Below are 23351 nucleotides of genomic sequence, written 5' to 3'. Positions count from 1 at the left end.
GTATATCCAGTTATATATTATTTGTGTGGGCCAGAAGAGCTCTGATCATTGTGTCCCAGAGGAATCTGCCCATATGCCAGCCAAGTTGAGGTGGAGGAAATATTATTATTATTTTTATTATTATTTATTTATTAGCAGACGCCCTTATCCAGGGCGACTTACAATTGTTACAAGATATCACATTCTTTTTGCATACAATTACCCATTTATACAGTTGGGTTTTTACTGGAGCAATCTAGGTAAAGTACCTTGCTCAAGGGTACAGCAGCAGTGTCCCCCACCTGGGATTGAACCCACAACCCTCCACCACTACTCCACACTTGATATCAAATCTCTTCAAATCTTTCAGTTTATAAATATTGTGTCCAGAAAATATGAAAGCTGATATACTCTGGAGTATGTGGGTTACATGTGGGTCCAACCACTGTCTGGGAGGACAAGACATAACAGCCAAACTACCACGAAGAACGAATTAGAGGCTGGAGAGGATTGACTTGAATAGACAATTAATCAAAGTTTTTAATCTTTGATAGAGACTGGTATGTGTGTACTGCATGTGTGTGAGATTACGTATATTACATTGTCATAGTTTTTTTTATTATTATCATTATTTCAATTACCCACATATTGAGTTTTTTTTGTGTGTTAATGTGCTTTGATCGGCTCTTCAGTTCTCTTTCACCATAGACCTATATAACACAACAGCATATATACAGTAACTCAGAAACGATCTGTGTCATCTAGTAAATCACATTTCTTTGGCAATGCTGTCAGCACAGCATCTGTATACACTATACAGTATCTGTTGAGTGGGTGGTGCTGGCTCTTCCAACTATACCTATGGTGAAAGCAACTTGACCTGAATTCAGGAGAGTACATATGGAATGAGTAATTGCAATAATAACCACTCAGAATAATTGTAACTATTATAAAATTAGTAAAATATGTTTGCTATTTACTTGCTACACTCCCCCCTGAAGTTTCTGTCTTTTACTGAAGGCATAAATTAACCACCCAAATACATTCTCTACAGCCAAGTGGTTAGTGATGTTTTTCAATCTGAGTTACCTTACTTTTTGTATGCATTTAGTTTTTCTGGTATTTAGAGGCTTGCCATAGTTCTAGGAGCAAGGCTCAGCTCACTACGATAATCCCTTTGGCTCCTCAACCTATATAGTCCAGGCTCACCTTCCAATACTTGTTCTGCAAGCCTTTCTCCTCCACCTCCCCATGACTCCTTTGCAACTGTATTTCCCTTCTGGGGGTCGGTGGTCCTCCATCACCCGGCCTTGGTGACCTCTGACCAACATCGGAGGTCGCACCTCAAACGAGGGGGACTCCTATCGGCCTAGAAGACGAGATCCTGGGCCAAACAGTCAATCATCCCACACAACACTTTACATCTTACAATGCTGAGCTTCGATCTTTGAACAAGCAGTTACTAGAAGTGCCGGGTATTGAAGTTCAACATTTTAACTCATAAAAACTGAATTCTGTAAGCTATATGTAGCATGTGTTAAAAAATGGGGAGCTGGAATCGTCTCAGCAGTATAGAAGTGCCAAATAGAGAAAAATGATCAATCATGATCTGAGAACTAAGAATGTTATTACTGAGACAGACTTCAGATATTAAAAAAAAATTGGTTTTGATCACCAATGCCCAAACCCATTATCGATCGTGAGCAATGGCTTTTTGGCTCTTGATATCAAATCTCTTCAAATCTTTCAGTTTATAAATATTGTGTCCAGAAAACTGATCTGAATTTAATATGTTCCATAGCTGGTGGGCACAGTCCCCTGAAATAGGCTGTAGCTGGAATAGATAACACTGCCATTTGAATAGTACAATGAACAATTTTACGTATTTCAATAGTGCAGGGTCCCATTATAATTTGAGTACAACATGCTTAGTTCAATTGTGTTCACAAAGAAAATTAGAAACATGTGCTGTGCTTTGTATGACGTGATCAGGGAATTGTTTTATATTAAACTAAATTGACTGTTTTTTTTCTTGAACCACCAGAAATATCTCTTAAACCAGTCTGACCAGTTATTATTATTATTATTATTATTATTATTTCTCAGCATATATATATATTTTAGCTCAAAGAGCCAGCTGCTCAATGTTTCGATACGTTGTACATATCTTTCTCAAGGGAGCCTGTGTTTGAATCAAAACATTGGAGGTATTTCTAGGTTTTTGACGGCATGACAACTACTTGTTATTGTTTACATTCAAATTATATGATTTATTCTTACATGATGTAATGGTGTTCTATATATTGTGACATCATTTTTACTTCTATCTTTGAATCTGTATTATATTGAATGCAGAACATTTTGTTACATTTTTGTTTAAATCTGAGGTGGTCAAGTGGAGAGACCTCTTGATTTGGGTTAATTTGACATGGCATGACTAAGCTGTTTTCTTAAAGGCCCTACATGATGTGTTAAGTGGCCAGTATTATTTTTCTTGGTTATTTGTTCCACTTAGAAAGTCACAGTACAAAATAATGCAGCAGAACAATAAAGGATATATACTTACCTACATTTGAAATAACTGTCTCATTGACAGGGAACTATTAAAGAAGCTTTACTTTGCCTCCAACTCCCACCCCACCCCACCGCACCTCCAGCAGTCCCACGGTACCGCTGCCACTGTTATTACCTTTCATTTCAACCCCTGCTTTGAGCAGACAAGCAAAGACTCATTTTCTTGTCAACGGGTGGCTGTCAATAATATCTGCCAGAATAATCTTCTAGTTGTGAATGATTTAATAAAATCTGGGTTATCTATTTTATAGTATATTAACCCCTTACAGTATATTAACCCTTTACATATTTCTTGGACAATACTACACTTGTATTTCCCTTCCTTTTTTGTTGGACATTAACCTGGCAAATACATGTAAGTTTTTCTATCTCCAAATACACTGAAGTCACAACTGAGTGTGGGTCAAATGTAGCTGCCTCCTTGATTGTTGGAACATAGGACATGATTAAGATGTTTCTATTCTCCCGGCATATTGTCTGACATTCACTTTCTTGTTTGTTTCTTTTTCTTCAGACTATGAGCAGTCGCTTTTTCCCCCATGACATTATCCAGACAGATGCAGTCCTGAGTTTGGATGAAGACACCGTCTTGTCGACCAATGAGGTAGGTTTTATTCTGCCCTGGGGGAGATTTACTACATGCTTGCTACAGGATAAAATCTTGATGTTATTATTATTTACCCAAGGTTGGACAAGTGAAATGGAAGGGTGGTTGGGCTCAATCAATTTTACAAAAGAGGTGAAGTGATTTGGTCACATTATGAGTCATAATCCCAATGGAATCTAATCTACCCAATGGGCAGTCATATCCCATACGTAATGTCATTGGTGATCGCAATACTTGAAGATAATATCGTTAAGGAATAGAAAGAAGAAAAGCATTGAATTGACAACAGAACTGGCAGAAGGCACAGGTGTCGTTGTCAGTCCAAAGCACCTTTGACCATTGTTCCATAGCTTTGAGTAAATTGTTGATGCTCATAATGCATCAGAGTAGAAAAACGCAACATGTCTAAGACTTTTGCACAGCAGTGTATGTGTGTGTGTGTGTGTGTGTGTGTGTCTCTCTCTCTCTCTCTCTCTCTCTCTCTCTCTCTCTCTCTCTCTCTCTCTCTCTCTCTCTCTCTCTCTCTCTCTCTCTCTCTCTCTCTCTCTCTATATATATATATATATATATATTGTGACAAAGTTAGTCCTTCTTTGCGTACTTTGTTCACAAGTATGAGCGGGGACAACACAATAGACACAACAAGTGTAAGTTTATTTTAAACAGGATGTTACCTGCGTGTTTATTTTCAAGGGAAGTCCAATAATCAGAGTTGTAATGTTAATCCAGAGTGTGCCAACAATCAGGTAGTCATCCAAAATAGGGTCAAGAAAGCCAACAGGGTTATCCAAACAGTCCAGGGTCATACACAATATTGCAATCCAGAAATCAATAGAACACACAGAAATCTTCTCAACACACAGCACCAAACTCCTTCTACTCCCCTCTCACTATGGTGCTGTCAGTTTGCTCCTTTTATAGGGCTGGTCATTACCCTTGATCACCTGCAGGTGTGCTGACATACCTTAATTACCTGGTAAGGATCCTGGGTAGTGTAGTTTGTGGTGGGCGACCATTTTGGAAACTGTAGTCCTATTGGGACCTCCATTTTGTGAACGGACAAAGTCCTAACAAAATCTCTGCCCTCACATATCTCCCATTCAGGACCATGCCCTGAGGTTTATCACATATCCTCCCCCCCAGCATCGACCCCACGGGTCGAGCGATAGCAGCAAAAAAAGAATGGACACGGGATAATCCATCTGCATTTCCCATGTCTTTCCCTGCCCTATGTTTGAGTGTAAAAGTGTAAGGCTGCAAACTCAAAAACCACCTCATCACCCTGGCATTTTTGTCCTTGGACCTGTGCATCCAGGTAAGGGGGGCATGGTCACTGATTAGGGTAAATTGACGGCCTAGCAAGTAATACCGTAAGCTCTCCAAAGCCCATTTGACCGCTAGGCATTCCTTTTCAACAATTGCGTAGTTCTTTTCGCGGGGTTCCAGCTTCCGGCTTAAGAAGAGAACGGGATGTTCAACCCCCTCTATCTCCTGAGACAGTACGGCCCCTAGCCCCACCTCAGAGGCGTCTGTCTGTAATATAAACTCTTTTCCAAAATCAGGGACAACCAAGACTGGATCACTACACAGGGCTTCCTTGAGGCTACTGAAGGCCTGTTCTGCCTTGTCATCCCACTTAACCATATTGGGTCCCTTGGCCCTAGTCATTTCAGTAAGTGGAGTTGCTATTGTGGCAAAATTTGGTATGAACCTGCGGTAATACCCTGTAATACCCAGGAATGCCCTCACCTGCTTCTTGTTGACAGGTTTGGGCCAACCCTTTATAGCTTCCACCTTTGTTATCAGGGGTCTGACTATTCCCCTCCCTACCTTATACCCCAGGTATTTGGCCTCTTCTAGACCTATACTGCTTTTGGTTGGGTTAACTGTCAGCCCGGCCTTTTTAATGGCGTCAAGTACGGCCTGGACTCGAGGCAAGTGTGACTCCCAGTCCGGACTGTGAATCACCACGTCGTCCAGGTAGGCTGCCGCATATGCCCGATGGGACCGCAATATCCGGTCCATAAGTCGTTGAAAGGTGGCCGGGGCGCCATGTAGGCCAAATGGTAATACAGTATATTGGAACAGCCCGTCAGGGGTCGCAAAAGCTGTTCTTTCTTTAGCTCTAGTAGTTAGGGGGACTTGCCAATATCCTTTTGTAAGGTCAAGGGTGGTGATGTAACGGGCTTTCCCTATCTGATCTAATAGTTCATCTACTCTTGGCATAGGGTAAGCATCAAACTTTGAGATCTCATTTAATTTCCTGAAATCGTTACAGAACCGCCACGAGCCATCCGGTTTGGGAACCAAAACTATAGGGCTTGACCACTCACTGGTGGACTCCTCAATAACCCCTAATTCCAACATTTTCTTTACTTCTGCCCTTATGGCTTCCCTACGAGCTTCGGGGACCCGATACGGTCTCATATTCACTTTCTTCCCTGGTGTCGTGATAATGTCATGCGCTACCACCTGTGTCCTACCTGGTATCCCTGAAAACACCCTCTTATTTTTTCCCACAAAACCTTTCACCTCGTGTGCCTGTTCTGGGGAAAGTGTAGGTGCTATGTTGATTTCAGGTGTTCCTACCGGTGGGATGGGATACGTTTCGATCGCCATCAAAACATCTCTGTCTCTCCAAGCTTTTAATAAGTTGACATGATATATCTGTTCAAGCCGCCTTCGGCCTGGCTGTCGGACTTTATAGTTCACTTCCCCTACCCTTTCTATCACCTCATATGGTCCCTTCCATGTGGCTAGCAATTTACACTCAACAGTCGGGACTAAAACCAACACCCGATCTAGGCCATCTGTCTGTGGATGATGCACTGAAGTACGTAGCTGTTTTATGTTAAGGAGCTTACAAAGGTCCGCCATAACCCGTGACATAAATGGGGTGCCCTGGTCTGTAAGGATTTCTTTTGGGATGCCCACCCGACTAAACATGAGCATAAGCTCCTTTGCTATGCCTTTAGAGGCCATGGTACGCAACGGGATGGCTTCAGGGTATCGAGTGGCATAATCCAAAATAACCAGAATGTACTGGTGCCCTCTGGAGGATTTCGGTAATGGTCCCACTAAATCCATTGCTATCCGGTCAAATGGTGTTTCTATTATGGGAAGAGGAACTAGGGGACTACGAAATGCCGGTTTAGGGGCAGTCTGTTGGCATTCTGGGCATGAATTACAATGCTGGGACACATCTCCATAAACACCTGGCCAAAAAAACCTTCTTAATACTCTCTCCCGAGTTTTTTCCATCCCCAGGTGACCCCCTAATATATGTCCATGGGCCAAATCAAGTACTGTCTTTTTGAAACCAGCAGGTACCAGCAATTGTTCAATTATTTCTAATCCTATTTTATCCACTCTATACAACAAATTATTCTTCATCATAAAGTAGGGATAACTGATAGGCATGTTTTCTGTATGTATGGGGGTCCCATTAATTACCTTCACATTTTCTTTTGCATGATATAGGTTAAGATCCTGTGCTTGCGCCGTCCCAAAGTTAATGGACGATACTTCCAAGTCAGGAAAATCAATGTCCTCAACTACTGGGTGGACTGACAAGGGGTTAATGCCTTCCCTACTAGTGCTGGTACTGGGTTCTTCCTGATTGACACCCGTACCTGGGTCACTACTGGTACTAGGCCCAGGGGCGTTAAGCTCCTCCTTATCATTATTGTCTCCTACTAAAACCTTTACACGTGGCTCATCAAAGTCCACACCATTTTTTCCCTTAGGTTGTGGGATTGAGGCTGCCTGCTTTTGGCTCTGAGGGTTAAAACCTCCCTCTAGAATTGTGGTGGGCGGTTCCAATGTGCCCTTGTTTGGCCCCAATTTTGTGAAATTAGGAAAATATCGCCCCAGTATTACATCATATGGCATGGAGGGTACAACGCCAACCTGATAATCAAGAGACCCTGCATCTGTCTGAATATGTACTAATGCGGTGGGGTATTGGCGTGTGTCACCATGTATACATGTAATACTGACACCCTGATCTTTATCCAATTTTTGGGTCTGCACCACATTTTCGGCAACCAGTGTAATCATGCTTCCGGAATCGAGCAAAGCTGTCACCTCTCTCCCATCAACCTTCACAGTACACATATGTTCATGATTGGGATTTTTTCTCTCAGAAACAGCAGTTACAACAGGACAGGAATACAAGACAGTGTCTGCTTCATTCTCATTACCCATATTGCATTGCATGGGCTCTTCTTTAAGAGGACAGTGTGCAGCAATATGTCCAACTTTGTTACAATTATAACAAATAGTAGGTCGGGGCCATGACCCTCTATACACCGGCCCTTTACTGTCAACTTTTGCCAGTGTCCTTGTTTCTACCCCCAAGTCTCGTACTGTCTTTACAGCGCTCTGCTGTTCATCTTCCCCCAAGTTCCTAGGAACAGACTTACCCTGTCCGCTGGTTCGCCAGGGCCTGGGGAACGTATGTCTGTCATCCTGCCACTGCTCACCGGACTCTGCTGTGTAATATCGCTCAACCAGACCGACCAGGTTGTCAGCAGAAAGAGCTTCATTCTGCCCGACCCAGCGACGAACATCCCTGGGCAGACATCGCTGGTAGTGGTCTAGGACGACGGCCTCAACGATCTCAGCTGATGAGTGGGCCTCAGGCTGTAGCCATTTTCGAGCCAAATGGATGAGGTCAAACATCTGGGTTCTGGGGGGTTGTCCGGGTTGATAGGACCATTTATGGAACCGGTGAGCCCTCACTGCATTGGTCACTCCAAGCCGCAACATTATTTCTGTTTTCAGTTTGTCATAATTTTTTGAGTCTTCGACCTCCAGATCGAAGTAGGCTTTCTGGGCATCTCCGGCAAGATAAGGTGCGATGAACCCTGCCCATTGTTCTTTTGGCCACCCTTCTCTCTCAGCCGTTCTCTCAAACGTGGTGAGATACGCCTCTACGTCATCCTGCGGAGTCATCTTTTGCAGATAGTGGTTTGTGCGTATCTGTTGTGCTACAGGCTGGGGTTTTGGTCCAATCCTGGAGGCGAGCTCCTGGATGCTTGTTTTCAACTCTTTAGCTACTTTTTCTTGCTCCTCCCGCAGCAACTGGTTTGTGGTGTGCTGGATCTGTAGCGCCTCCTGATGCATCCGCATGGCATCTTGATGCGCCGTCTGCTGGACCCTGGTTGCCTCCTGCTGGGCTGTAACAGCTTGCATCAGTGCCTGTACAACTGCCTCCATTTTGCTTTCACAGAGTCTCAGTTGCTCTTTTCAATTTTGTATTTGTGTTGTCAAATGTAGTAGAAGTGCCCGCATTCTCCACCAAATGTGACAAAGTTAGTCCTTCTTTGCGTACTTTGTTCACAAGTATGAGCGGGGACAACACAATAGACACAACAAGTGTAAGTTTATTTTAAACAGGATGTTACCTGCGTGTTTATTTTCAAGGGAAGTCCAATAATCAGAGTTGTAATGTTAATCCAGAGTGTGCCAACAATCAGGTAGTCATCCAAAATAGGGTCAAGAAAGCCAACAGGGTTATCCAAACAGTCCAGGGTCATACACAATATTGCAATCCAGAAATCAATAGAACACACAGAAATCTTCTCAACACACAGCACCAAACTCCTTCTACTCCCCTCTCACTATGGTGCTGTCAGTTTGCTCCTTTTATAGGGCTGGTCATTACCCTTGATCACCTGCAGGTGTGCTGACATACCTTAATTACCTGGTAAGGATCCTGGGTAGTGTAGTTTGTGGTGGGCGACCATTTTGGAAACTGTAGTCCTATTGGGACCTCCATTTTGTGAACGGACAAAGTCCTAACAAAATCTCTGCCCTCACATATCTCCCATTCAGGACCATGCCCTGAGGTTTATCACAATATATATATATATATATATATATATATATATATATATATATATATATAATGCCTAGCAATACAGTTGGTATTGGTCTAGTATTGTAATTGCACAAGCTGAAAATATACTTAGATGCTACTTAGAAATTACAATTGAATTCATAAAAACTGTAAGTATTACATAAATTTCAATGTAGACAATTCATTGCATTCTTTTATAGTACCCATTACTGACAGTGTCTAGGCCAGGGGTGTCCAATCCGGGTCCTGGAGGGCCGGTGTCACTCCTGGTTTTTGTTCCAACTGTGTCCTAAATTACTTAATCGGACCAATTATTACCAATTATTGTTCTAATTAAGTAATGTAGGGTACAGTTGGAACAAAAACCAGGGGGGACACCAACCCTCCAGGGTCAGGATTGGACACCCCTGGCCTAGTCAGTCAGAGTGCATTTTTAATATAAATATATACAGTTGTTTTTTTTTAAATCAAACTTTCTAATTTCACCCTCAGGTTGACTTTTCCTTCATTGTCTGGCACAGTTTCCCAGACCGCATTGTTGGCTATCCAGCTCGTAGTCATTACTGGGACAACAGTAAAGGGCGATGGGGATACACCTCCAAATGGACAAATGAGTACTCCATGGTTCTCACAGGAGCATCATTCTATCACAGGCAGGTACTCCTTTACATCCCCAGGAACATTATTTGTAAGTGGTATGTGTTTTTATTAGGGGTTTTAATTGATTAATGATTGAAATGAAAATGAAATGGTGCGCAAAAAAAGAAATGTTGAAAGACCTTGGCAAAAGGGCAACTGGAAGATATGCCCAAAATTCACAATATCTCAGAATGAAAAAAAAGACTGCAACTTGCAACATTTGCTCATCAGTGCTTTCCTTTCATTCGTATCATTCATCTTAGTAGCTAGTAAGGTGATTTTTCTTTATTAAACAAACATTTCTTTCAAACCATTCTTTAAGAACCGCATCGTTTTCTTTTAGACATGGCATTTGGCTGAAGGAAACATAAACGGGCAGTACAACTCAAATGAAAATGTCAGATTACATCACTAAAAGTTTCATATCACTAGCAAACTGGTGTGATTAATCGATGAATCAATCGTAGATGATTACTCAATCAATAGAAAATGTCAAGTTTAAAACCCCAAGTTTTTACCATTTTTTCCGTATAAACTCTCAAATTACGCTTTCCGGGGTCCCCATGTGGCTCACCTGGTAAAAGCATAGCCTTGTCATGGAGCGCAGGTTCACGTCATGGGTGTGCGGTGTCACCGGTCTTCGCTGGGGATTCCAAAGGGAGCGTCGCGTTGGCTCTGGCGCTCCCGTGTGTTAGGGAGGCAAAACGGCAGGGACAGCTTCTCCTCATCTCTCTACAGCAAACCCTGCTGCTGGTCAGGCGCCCACTGAGCTCAGAACGGATCTCCTGAGCTGTGTGGTGCAATTGCTGGGGTGAGGAGAAAAAATTATTGGACATTTTAAATTGGGGAGACTAACCAGGGGTAAAATAATTGGGCACACTAAATTTAAAAGATTAAAATAAAGTGATGCTTTCCACCTCAGGCTAGATAATAAATGTCTGCTTATACTTATGAGAACAAAATGGTCTGTAGGTTAACTGAACCAATACAGATACAAAAACACCATGACATCTATCTGTTACAATATAGAGACTTTTGTAATGCTGTACACAGCTAGCAGCACATGTTTTTTTTTTAAAATCTAATTTCTTGTAGGAGGCCAGCAAAGGGTTTTTAATTGTATTTATTGGATGAGTTTTATCACATTTCTATAAAGGGGTGCTAACCCACAGTTTTAATCATTAATCATTAAAATGAACCAGTAATTAGAAAAAAAGAACAAGTGGAAATCTTTTGCAGTGCCCTATTATCTTGGTAAACTGTCCTCAACTTTTCCACAGGAAAACTTTTACTGGTACAACCAATACACCACATTAGTCCAAAATTATCCAAAATAAAAATGGTGGTAGACAGGAGACACTTTGCAAAGCGTATTTAGCAAAACGTCCAAAGCAGGTTTTTCAAGAAGTGAAAAGTTAGGGCTATGTGTGCATGAACTTAATGCACATTATCATATACTATATAAAGGAATGGACTGCTACATGTCAATGTATAGAAACTTGTGAGCCCATGCTAAGGGGATTGCTCAGTTGTGAGTACTGTAGCAGTAGAAAGAAGAAAAGCATAGAATTGACAACAGAACTGGCAGAAGGCACAGGTGTCGTTGTCGTCCATCAACAGTGCAAAGCACCTTTGACCATTGTTCCATAGCTTTGAGTAAATTGTTGATGCTCAATCTAATCTACCCAATGGGCAGTCATATCCCATACGTAATGTCATTGGTGATCGCAATACTTGAAGATAATATCGTTAAGGAATAGAAAGAAGAAAAGCATTGAATTGACAACAGAACTGGCAGAAGGCACAGGTGTCGTTGTCGTCCATCAACAGTGCAAAGCACCTTTGACCATTGTTCCATAGCTTTGAGTAAATTGTTGATGCTCAATCTAATCTACCCAATGGGCAGTCATATCCCATACGTAATGTCATTGGTGATCGCAATACTTGAAGATAATATCGTTAAGGAATAGAAAGAAGAAAAGCATTGAATTGACAACAGAACTGGCAGAAGGCACAGGTGTCGTTGTCAGTCCAAAGCACCTTTGACCATTGTTCCATAGCTTTGAGTAAATTGTTGATGCTCAAAATGCATCAGAGTAGAAAAATGCAACATGTGTGTGTGTGTGTGTGTGTGTGTGTGTGTGAGTATGAGTCAAAGAGTTTCTATAGAGGGATTTATCAGCAAGCCAAGCAATAGATACGTATGTGGGCAGCTGCCATTTATTATCAATGAAGCAGACATATCGGCTTTTGAGTTTTCATTGAAGATGAATGTTTTTTTGTTTGTTGTTTTTTTTTATTAAAGGAGAGAAGACTAAGTGGCCCTTGAAATCTGTTTTTGTCTGCCAACACAATACTATTGACTTCATTGATGTTTTTACAATTGAATCTAAACACTAGCTTCAGTCAACACACCCATACTCTGCAGATGTTAAAGATGTAGAAGAAAAATAAATGTACTTGGCTTTGTCAATACCAGTTAGAGCTAAATAGCTGCTGATGTATAGGTGTTATTAGTGACTGAGAGTTCAAGTTATGGGTTTCATTTGTTTTCCTTGGCAAAGTGTAAATGTCTGAGGCCCTGGTTTGTTCCAGAATATTCCTTTGTGCGCTGGCTTTCGACATGTCTTATACAGACGTGCTCAAATTTGTTGGTACCCTTACAGCTCATTGAAATAATGCTTCATTCCTCCTGAAAAGTGATGAAATTAAAAGCTATTTTATCATGTATACTTGCATGCATTTGGTATGTCATAGAATAAAGCAAATAAGCTGTGAAAAGAGATGAATTATTGCTTATTCTACAAAAGATATTCTAAAATGGCCTGGACACATTTGTTGGTACCCCTTAGAAAATATAATAAATAATTGGATTATAGTGATATTTCAAACTAATTAGTTTCTTTAATTAGTATCACACATGTCTCCAATCTTGTAATCAGTCATTCAGCCTATTTAAATGGAGAAAAGTAGTCACTGTGCTGTTTGGTATCATTGTGTGCACCACACTGAACATGGACCAGAGAAAGCAAAGGAGAGAGTTGTCTGAGGAGATCAGAAAGAAAATAATAGACAAGCATGGTAAAGGTAAAGGCTACAAGACCATCTCCAAGCAGCTTGATGTTCCTGTGACAACAGTTGCAAATATTATTAAGAAGTTTAAGGTCCATGGAACTGTAGCCACCTCCCTGGGCGCGGCCGCAAGAGGAAAATCGACCCCAGATTGAACAGAAGGATAGTGCGAATGGTAGAAAAAGAACCAAGGATAACTGCCAAAGAGATACAAGCTGAACTCCAAGGTGAAGGTACGTCAGTTTCTGATCGCACCATCCGTCGCTTTTTGAGCGAAAGTGGGCTCCATGGAAGAAGACCCAGGAGGACTCCACTTTTGAAAGAAAAACATAAAAAAGCCAGACTGGAATTTGCTAAAATGCATATTGACAAGCCACAATCCTTCTGGGAGAATGTCCTTTGGACAGATGAGTCAAAACTGGAGCTTTTTGGCAAGTCACATCAGCTCTATGTTCACAGACAAAAAAATGAAGCTTTCAAAGAAAAGAACACCATACCTACAGTGAAACATGGAGGAGGCTCGGTTATGTTTTGGGGCTGCTTTGCTGCGCCTGGCACAGGGTGCCTTGAATCTGTGCAGAGCACAATGAAATCTCAAGACTATCAAGGTATTCTGGAGCGAAACGTACTGCCCAGTGTCAGAAAGCTCTGTCTCAGTCGCAGGTCATGGGTCCTCCAACAGGATAATGACCCAAAACACACAGCTAAAAGCACCCAAGAATGGATAAGAACAAAACATTGGACTATTCTGAAGTGGCCTTCTATGAGTCCTGATCTGAATCCTATCGAACATCTATGGAAAGAGCTGAAACTTGCAGTCTGGAGAAGGCACCCATCAAACCTGAGACAGCTGGAGCAGTTTGCTCGGGAAGAGTGGGCCAAACTACCTGTTAACAGGTGCAGAAGTCTCATTGAGAGCTACAGAAAACGTTTGATTGCAGTGATTGCCTCTAAAGGTTGTGCAACAAAATATTAGGTTAGCGGTCCCATCATTTTTGTCCATGCCATTTTCATTTGTTTTATTATTTACAATATTATGTTGAATAAAAAATCAAAAGCGAAGTCTGATTTCTATTAAATATGGAATAAACAATGATGGATGCCAATTACTTTTGTCAGTTTCAAGTTATTTCAGAGAAAATTGTGCATTCTTCGTTTTTTGTGGAGGGGTACCAACAAATTTGAGCACGTCTGTATATGCTCTCTCTAGTGGTCTGGGTATCTAAAAACTTTTTTAGGGTTTCTAAACCACTTGTACCTGCATTTACATACATTTTGCCTTGCACAAAATGCACAAGGCTACTACAGTATATCATTCTATTTGCACCTTGTTTTGTTATTGACTGAGCATTGACTGATCCCTTCATGCTAAATCCAGCAGTGCTTCTTTCTCACTTTGAAAGCAGGTGCATATCTGTAGGCTGGAGCAGACTTGTATTAACAGTGGGTGTTTGTATTGATGATTCAAAGGTTAAACCCCCTATAATGTCAGCCGCTAACTGAGCATGGTGGTTTGGTTGCCACAGCTACTGTACCCAGGCTCTATTTTGTGGTTGCAGGTGCTTTTCAGCTTGTAATCAAGGAGGGGCCCCTGCTTAATTGAGCCCCCTATGTTTAGGTTTCTTAAAAGTGTGATTCTGGATCAGTCACTAGTGATGCACATGACTCTCCTATGCATCCTTCAGGTGGTATTACAAGCTAAACAGAACGACCCATCGCTGCATAGTCCTTTTTAAAAGTAAATGCATTAACAGCATGGGTTTATATTGGCTCATTGCAGTTCCGTTCGCCTTATTAAATTACACGTTCTTTTTTTTTTAGCAGCACCTATTGCATTCTGCAAGAAAGATACATGCTTTTTTATTCAGGCAACCACTCCCTTTTATTTATCAACTGGGTCTCTCCCACGACATTGCCTTTTGATTCCTCCCTAGTTTTGCAATAGATTTTAAGTAAAGTACCCTCTTCATAAAGGGTAAAAAAACCTTGCAGGCCCCAATTAGCACTACCTTGTGTTACCTTTGATAAGGTAGTCCAGGAGTATTGGTAGTTCCCTTTGAAGTATGAAATGTAACCATTACTATTTACCCTTACTGTAGGCCAGGGCTCCGGACCAATCCTACCTTTTTAAATTCCATGTCAACCAGTCTGTGGAATTGGAGGCTTTCCATCCACCTCCTTTCCAGTCTGACAGAGAGTGACAGCTCCATACGCTATGCCCAGTTCAGGCCCTGGCGTACTACGTTGACAGGACGAAAAGTTATAGACAGTCTGAACAATTTTTTGTCTGCTATGGGTTGAAGTCCCATGGTCAAGCCCTGTCTAAGCAGCGGGTGTCCAAGTGGATAGCAGACACGGTCAGAAAAGCTCACTGCCCATTCAACTAGGGGCATGGGAACTTTGTGGGCTTTATTCCAGGGTGCATATGTCAAGGATATATGCAATATGGTGGTGTGGGCTACTCCCCATACCTTCACTAGGTTCTACAGGCTGAATGTCTTGGCTCCTCAAAAACCTGGTTTTGGAACTAGAGTGTTAAGGGTGGCTTCCCAGTCAACCCTTACAGCACAGGCATAGAGGTGAGTTTATCCCTCAATTTTTTCACCCTAGCTACTTGTTACTGGGGTTTCGTATGGTAAAGCACAGGGCAGCCTCTTGGCTTAGCCTTGTAGCATTCCAGTCGTTCTGCAATCTTGCCCTTGCAACAGCTTTGGTACTCTCACCAATACGGTAATGATTACATTTCGTACTTAAAAAGGAATGTTATGTTATTATCATAACCCTGGTTCCCTGAAATAGAAATGTAACCATTAACCTTCAAGATTACTGCGTCCATGATTGTAGCAGGCTTGAAGGAAAAATGACGCTCAAATCTGTGAGCGAAGTGCTTTTGTGCCCTCTGCGGCAGGCCATGACTGTCACTGGCTCAGAGAGCAGCTTTGGCATATCCATATTCAGGACTCGGGTCTTTAGGAGGTAAATACCCATAGAGTGATTATTACATTTCTATTTCAGGGAACCAGGGTTATGACAATAACCTAATGTTTTGGTCTGTGAAACCAGTCAAATGTGTTCAATGATTAAAATAATCCACCATTTATTTGAGATGTTTATGCTTAAAAATATGGTAATTGCTGAAAAACATTCACTAAAGCTATTTATCCCTTACTATACCTTAATAAAAAATGGTATTGTACCTTAGTAATTGACAAGCTTTCAGTTGTAGACAAGACAGTGGTTAAAGATATCATCAAAATACATGTTGAGAGAAGATGTGGTCATAACTTACTTCTAGGGTATGTAAAAAAAAAAAAAAAAAAAAAAATTAGATCATGGCATCATAATCTTCGATGTATGACACTCTATGATGCCTTAAGCAAAGGCACATTTTCATAAAAAAATAAAATGATATTAAACTAGCAAGGTATAAATGCTGCTGCACTGTCCTGCAACTGACACATTGTTTCTTGCTTAGTTTTGTACTGTTCCAATTGATTTATTCCACAAAGTTGTAATTTACCTAAAGGGTTCAACCTCTTTTTTTCTGTCCCCACTAGGTATTACCACTACCTGTACACTCATTATTTACCAACCAGCCTTCACAACATGGTTGACCATATGGCCAACTGTGAGGACATCCTGATGAATTTCCTGGTGTCAGCAGTCACCAAACTCCCTCCCATCAAAGTGACCCAGAAGAAGCAGTACAAGGAGACGATGATGCAGCAGGTAATCTTGTAGATGTTGATGACAGTGCTTTGAAGGAACTTTGAAGGAATTGGAAATGACTGCTCACCCTCTAGAAACATGTAATGTAATCCTGCATCCTGTAGGCATGCTTCAGGCAAAAGGGAGCTAACATGCATGAACAACTAAGTGACTCTTGGTTGAGCCACATTCATTTGTTAATTTGATATCATTTATTCTGTGAAATTAAATACATGCATAATTTATATTAAATAATAAAAGTTGCATTTTTTTGTAACTTCTTTTACTCATTTGTCATTGTTTTTTCTTCAGTTTGTCTCTATAGCCTTTCAAAGGCCCATTATGTTATAGAGTATATATTCTGCTCCACATCCTATTTTAAAATATAAATATACAGAGGAGTATTTCCTGCATAGCATTCGGTGTGAATCAGTCCATAATGTAAAGCATCCCCCTGATTCATATTGGCCAACTGACTGCTGTAAGGACTACTGATGGAGCGATTAATTTCCTCCAGTTTTCCTATAAGCTGTCCGGCCTGTTCTTGAATGTGTGCAGGACCTGATCGATCACTGGGCTCAGGGTAGACTGATGACTGCAGATCTAAGTGTTGATTAATGTCCTAATTGCTGAGGCTTTAGTTTTATAATTCCTGTAGCAGCCCTTACTGCCTATTTATGAAAGCATTGTAAAGTGTAGTCTGGCATTATACAGCATTGGGAACATCGTAAAAAAATCTAAAAAGCAAATTTCAGTTACCGTAAAACTTCTAACCCTAAACCTAAGGTTCATGGGGTTTTAGGGTCATGTGTTGTAAATTACAATTTGCGCACGCAGCACTGCCCTGTGTGAGCTACCCTGTGTGAGTTACCCTGTGTGAGCTACCCAGTGTGAGCTACCCAGTGTGAGCTACCCAGTGTGAGCTACCCTGTGTGAGCTACCCTGTGTGAGTTACCCTGTGTGAGCTACCCAGTGTGAGCTACCCAGTGTGAGCTGCCCTGTGTGAGCTACCCTGTGGAAGCTATGCTGTGTGAGCTACCCTGTGTGAGCTACCCTGTGTGAGCTAGTCAGTTGCAATACAGTAACCACAATACTATAGCAACTAGGCTCTGTTTTGTATGACGAGTTGAAACCAAACAAACTGCACAACATTAACAACACGCATCTCTTCTAAAGCCAGGACACGGAGGCTTTGACTTTATGAACACACACTGTGAACAAGTAACTGAACAAACAGCACAATCAGGATTAATACATACTGCAGATAACTAGATTATTTTTAATTATTAAAACTTTTTATTTTATTTATTTTGCTAATAAATGTTAGGACCTAACGGTATCTTAAATACTCAAACATACACAAATGCACGAATATAAACTCAAAATAATAAGTTAGCTGTAGTTTTATTCTTTACATGATCTTTTCACAAACGCGGGGATGGTTGGGCTCTGGGAAATATTCCATGAGAATTAAAGCCCTGGTTATATTGAAACACTAGTACATTACAAGCTCAGAGGGAACGTGATGCGGCACTTCATGTCTCGCTAGAAAATGAATCAGCTGCTGCTACTGGTAGACAGATCAGGGAGGGTAGTAAGTACTTTACACTTTACATGTAGTAATGTCAATGCCATGAAATAATGTACCTTGTATAATTATTATAAATAATAAATGATTGCCCTCTACCTCTTCTATTAATATAGCAATCCCCTGTGTCGTGAAGCGTGGTTTACATATTCTCTCAGCGAGTGACCTACTACTTGCTGTTCTGACTTGCACTGTTTTTTCTTGCCGTGTACTCCTGCCGCTCGACATGATCGCCACTTCTACATTCAAAACAGAGCCTTGCGGTGATGCAAGCGCATTCTGTCTCATGAAGGGATTGTTGCCTGGCCCTGATTGGATAGCAAATTCCCCAACCTACTCAGCATTGATTGGCTGCGCCACTAAATACGCTTGCGGTGGGTTTTTATTTTGATCGGAATCGCACTTTTGGAGAAGCCATGCCCTATGGGGCAGACACGTTTGACTTTAACCACTGCGGCTGCGATTGCACTTGTTTAATCAGAATCAAGCCCAGAAGGTCTAACCTTACCATCTTGAGAGGCAAAAAGAGGAATGGTTTCCGTGGGTTGACTGTTTTGATCCCTCGGTAGGCGGGACCGAGGATGTCACCCCAGGAAGGGGCCTAGTATCGACAGATCTAATATAAAGAGCTCAGTAATACCTACCAATAGGCAGGCATATCCTATAAGTATGTTGTTGGTCGTCTTCGAATTGAAAGGGAACTGGCTGCCCTTCACATCACCCCAACATTTGTGATGTGGATTTGTTTAATATGTGGTATTTTATTATGTTTAGAAAGGCATTAGGTATTGTAATGAGTCCTGCTAGAGACGAGTGATTTTTGTTTGCTTTTAACCAGTGTACACGTTTTGCTGCTTTTACGTTTTAAGCCAGTGTTATTTAAAATGAAGATTAAAACAGCGAATTGTAAGGCATAAACCCCCTCGATTTTTAATCAGTTAAAAACCAATTAGTTTACATGAAGACATTCTGATAGTGTTAAAATGCTTCCAGCCGTCCTGCTCTGATCCTCTTTAAACATGTTAATCATGTTTTATTTTGTGTTTTAAATATTTTGTTATTAGATATTAGAATATTGAAGATTTTGGAGAATATTCTATCTGGCTTGGCATGCAGCAATAATATTTATTTGATTGGATGTATGCTATTAGTGTGTAGGCTATATTTTGGTCATTTTGAGGAGTATAAAGAACTGAGTTCCTTTGCTATTGTATTGCTGTCAAAGGATAACTGTGTGCCATGTTGAGAGATGTTCTGCAATGTGTTGATGCCATACCTTTTCTATTTTGTGGATGAAATATCTTTGCTCTCCAGTTTTAAATCATTATTGTCTAATTCTGAAAAAATGTAAACATTATACCAGACATTTAGTTATTATTATTATTATTTGTTTATTTAGCTGACGCCTTTATCCAAGGCGACTTACAGAGACTAGGGTGTGTGAACTATGCATCAGCTGCAGAGTCACTTACAACTACGTCTCACTCGAAAGACGGAGCACAAGGAGGTTAAGTGACTTGCTCAGGGTCACTGAATGAGTCAGTGGCTGAGGTGGGATTTGAACCGGGGACCTCCTGGTTACAAACCCTTTTCTTTAACCACTGGACCACATAGCCTCCTATGTATGCAAAATAACTGTTTTTATTTTTTTATTATTTTAAATGCTTAAACAAACTTGACAGTGACAGCATATGTTCTACTATTAATTCAAATTATTATACTGATTATTGGTAGCCTGAAACTTAGTTCCAATCTCCACATAATATATTTATTTAAATGCAAATAAAGGTTTTCCCATCTAACTAGCAGTATGATTTGTCATGGACCCTGGCTTTGCCCCTGGACCCCACTGGGGGCCTGGGATCACAAAACCCCTTGCAGTTAAGAAAATGTGCACCATTGCTCAACACTGGTTAAACCTAGAGGAGTCCACTCACTGTTTCCTGCAGGAGTCTAACCCTGGCTTTAGTGAATACTCTGATAATGTGGTAAAAAGAGGAGATGTCCTACTTTTGTTCATAGGAAAAATAAATGCAAATGACAATACACATTTCACAATAAAGCGTTAGTTAATGCTTAGTGAATTTCAGTCAATATCTAATCTTACTGTTTTTGTTTTTTTTGCAGTATAATATGAATGTCACTAATCCGATATCTGTACTTGCTTCTTCTGGCTTACCTACAGGGCTCCAAGACCTCACGCTGGGCTGACCCAGACCACTTTGCACAGCGGCAGACCTGCATGAACTCCTTCAGCAGCTGGTTCGGGTTCATGCCTCTGCTCCATTCGCAGATGAGGCTGGACCCAGTCCTCTTCAAAGACCAGGTGTCCATCCTGAGAAAGAAATACAGGGACATCGAGAGACTATAAAGAGGACTCTGGTTTGAATATTCAATAAATCAATGAAAGGACTTTTTCAAGCCTATGAAAGTCTGACATTGTACAGACAGACTTGACTTATAAATCATGGTTATTATGCAACACCAGGCTATTTGATCTATTCTTGCTGGGACTGTAAGAATTGCAATTTTTGGTGTCTTTTGACAACTTTTTTGTTATTGATTAAACAACAATACCAATAACCATTTTTTGATTAAAAGAGAGCCAGGAATATCGTGGATATGTGGTGTCTGATAAGGAAATCATACATCAATATGCAATATGTTAATTATGAGAGTGGGCTTCAGTCTGATGTCTGTAGACCGCCCTCTTTAAAAAAAAGATTGTACAAGGGCAAGATGCCATCAAGATGTCTTTAGTGAAACCAAGGAGAAAAGAGTAGACCTCAATCACAATCATAAAGGGGCCATCCTTTGACATGTAGACATACTTACATACTTTAAGGTTCTGTTGTGTCTGTTGATCTTTTCTTGAGATAGCACTTTTAGCAAATTCTGAATTCAGCTTTGCAGTGGTCCGAAATTTGGTGTGTGAAAAAAAGACAGATCTAAGACCAACTATACAGTACTTGTTGGTGTGCTAACAAAAATGCTTCCGATTTCCCTCTACACCCCTGTACATTCATATATATATATATATATATATATATATATATATATATATATATATATATATATATATATATATATATATATTATACACACATCTACATATATAAATATACATACACACACACACACACATATACATTTCAGTTAACAACCATGCCTGCACAAAAGGCTGCACATGTTTCTAAGTACAGATAGCTAAAGTTCTCAGCTTAATGGAGCCAACGTTAATGCTTCTCAGTTTATATGTTTTGCTTTATTCAGTGTTCTATATTTTTCAATCTTAACTCCTGAGATATTTACATTGATTGCACAGCCATTTTACTAAGGTTACAGTGTAAATGTATAACACATGGTTTCACAGAACCTGATTAGCCCTAATCTTTGACCACCTATTTAAGATAGTTTATGATTCGTCCTCATCGAGTTCTGTGATCCAGCTGTTAAAGATAGATGTGTTACTAAGGATTTGGATATAAACTGTTAACATATATACCTCTTTAATGTGGGCATGTCACATATGTTGTTAAAGGTTATCAATTAAAAAAGTAGGTGTAATTGTGAGGGCTAGAATGGCTGTTGTTGTGCACCACTGATATAGTTCATTAGGTTTCATAAACACTATATCATAACATTTATACATATGTTTATGTATGGTAAAAACAACAATTAATGCAGTTAATATTAATAGACGTCATAACATCAATGGACGCAAAACTCAAAAGTAATAAAAACAATACAAATAACACAAATTACTAATGATTACAGATCAGTCTGATATAATAATCACCCAGCTTGACCTTCTTATTACTGGAATATTATCCTTAAAAACACATCCATGTTGAAACCTTTATTTTAGATGGAGAGCTTATAAAGAATAATTTATAGACTAAACTGGAGGAGGTTACGGACCAAGGTGTCAGAATCTTTTAAGCATCAACAGGGATCAAGATGTTGTAAATAAACACACATTAATCTCTTCGTATTTTTTGAGGTGTTCAAAGATATTGCTTGGTAGGTATTTACTGACAACAGAAAACAGATTTTTTCCGTTACCGGTACAAATGATCAATTCTAAAGTCAAACCAAGAAATACTGACAGATATGCAGTAGATTTCAGTGAGTCAATGAAACTTGCAGGTATAGATATCCTGATTGTTCTGTTGGTTGGATTGTTGGCATCTGTGTTTTTATACAGACTATAGTAAACAAGTGCCACGGCTACAAATAACAACAAACAAAAACGACATCACCCTCGACACTACTGTTAATCATACTTAGGGCTCTTCGTTTTACATTTTTATTTTTGATCACGCAGTGTCCTTTTTTTGAGCCAACCATTCAATTAAACTCTTGGAAAAGTGTATATTGTGAAACAAGTTCACTTTAGTTTTTTCGCCCATAACTTGAATGAGACTATGGGCAGGATTTTCAAAAGGCTGTAAATGATAACTCCAGTGCTAATCAAGAAATCGGTATGTAGCATTGATTTTAGCATTTTCAAAATGTTGATTTACAAAATAACGTTAATATCTTAATGAACAGTGCTAATTGCGACTATTGCTTTTGTTTTTCCATGGGAATTTAAAAAAAAAATGTCATAATTTATCAGGAGTTAATTTGCACTTGGAAAAGGAGGGTTTTAATTAACAAAACAGAAACAGAAATTTAACAGACCACGGCTGACGATACAGAGAGAGTGTACAGACAACCTAGATAATTCTATATTTGTAGTTATGAAAATATTTCAGCCTTTTCTATACTTATGGTTATGAAGGAGATTTATTCACTTGTTTTAACCATTTGTAACCTTATGGAACATTTGTTGTATTGATAAAATGATACACCGTTATGTGCACAAACTGTAATGTTACTACCAAGAAATTATCAATGCAACTGTAGCCTTTATTATTATTATTATTATTATTATTATTATTATTATTTATTTCTTAGCAGACACCCTTATCCAGGGCGACTTACAATGCAAATACATTAAGTGTTACAATACAAGTAATACAATAAGAGCAGGAAATACAATAACTTTTGTTCAAGCAAAGTACAAGTGTGACAAACCACAATTCAATAATACAGCAGATAATAGTGATAGTTACATCTGGATATGATTAAATACAAAATACTACAGGTTAAACACTTGGCAGATTACAGTATTCTGAAGTACAGGATTAAATGCAGTAAAATAGGGGGCAGATAAGAGCAAAATAAAGCACATTTAAATGAAGGGTGATAGTGTCCCAGGATACAAACAGAGGAGTTCTACAGGTGCTGTTTGAAGAGGTGAGTCTTAAGGAGGC

The 23351-nt window shown here is 40.0% G+C and overlaps 1 protein-coding gene across 1 annotated transcript in view; it reads left to right on the top strand.

Annotated features, from left to right (window-relative positions):
- The window catches only part of LOC117402503 (exostosin-1-like), a 321233-nt gene extending 300194 nt beyond the window's left edge, over positions 1–21039 (top strand). Inside the window, exons 8-11 of the mRNA XM_034003718.3 lie at positions 3068–3157; positions 9516–9676; positions 16292–16463; positions 20216–21039. Of these exons, the coding sequence (XP_033859609.1) occupies positions 3068–3157; positions 9516–9676; positions 16292–16463; positions 20216–20401 (609 nt within the window). The 3' untranslated portion in view covers positions 20402–21039. The remainder of the gene's footprint in view (positions 1–3067; positions 3158–9515; positions 9677–16291; positions 16464–20215) is intronic.
- Positions 21040–23351: the final 2312 nt, after the last annotated feature.

This window comes from Acipenser ruthenus, chromosome 5 (genome assembly GCF_902713425.1).
Source record: "Acipenser ruthenus chromosome 5, fAciRut3.2 maternal haplotype, whole genome shotgun sequence".
In the NCBI taxonomy this organism is placed as follows: domain Eukaryota; kingdom Metazoa; phylum Chordata; class Actinopteri; order Acipenseriformes; family Acipenseridae; genus Acipenser; species Acipenser ruthenus.
Note: the sequence above shows the minus strand (reverse complement) of the source record. Positions and strands in the feature narration are given on the sequence as shown.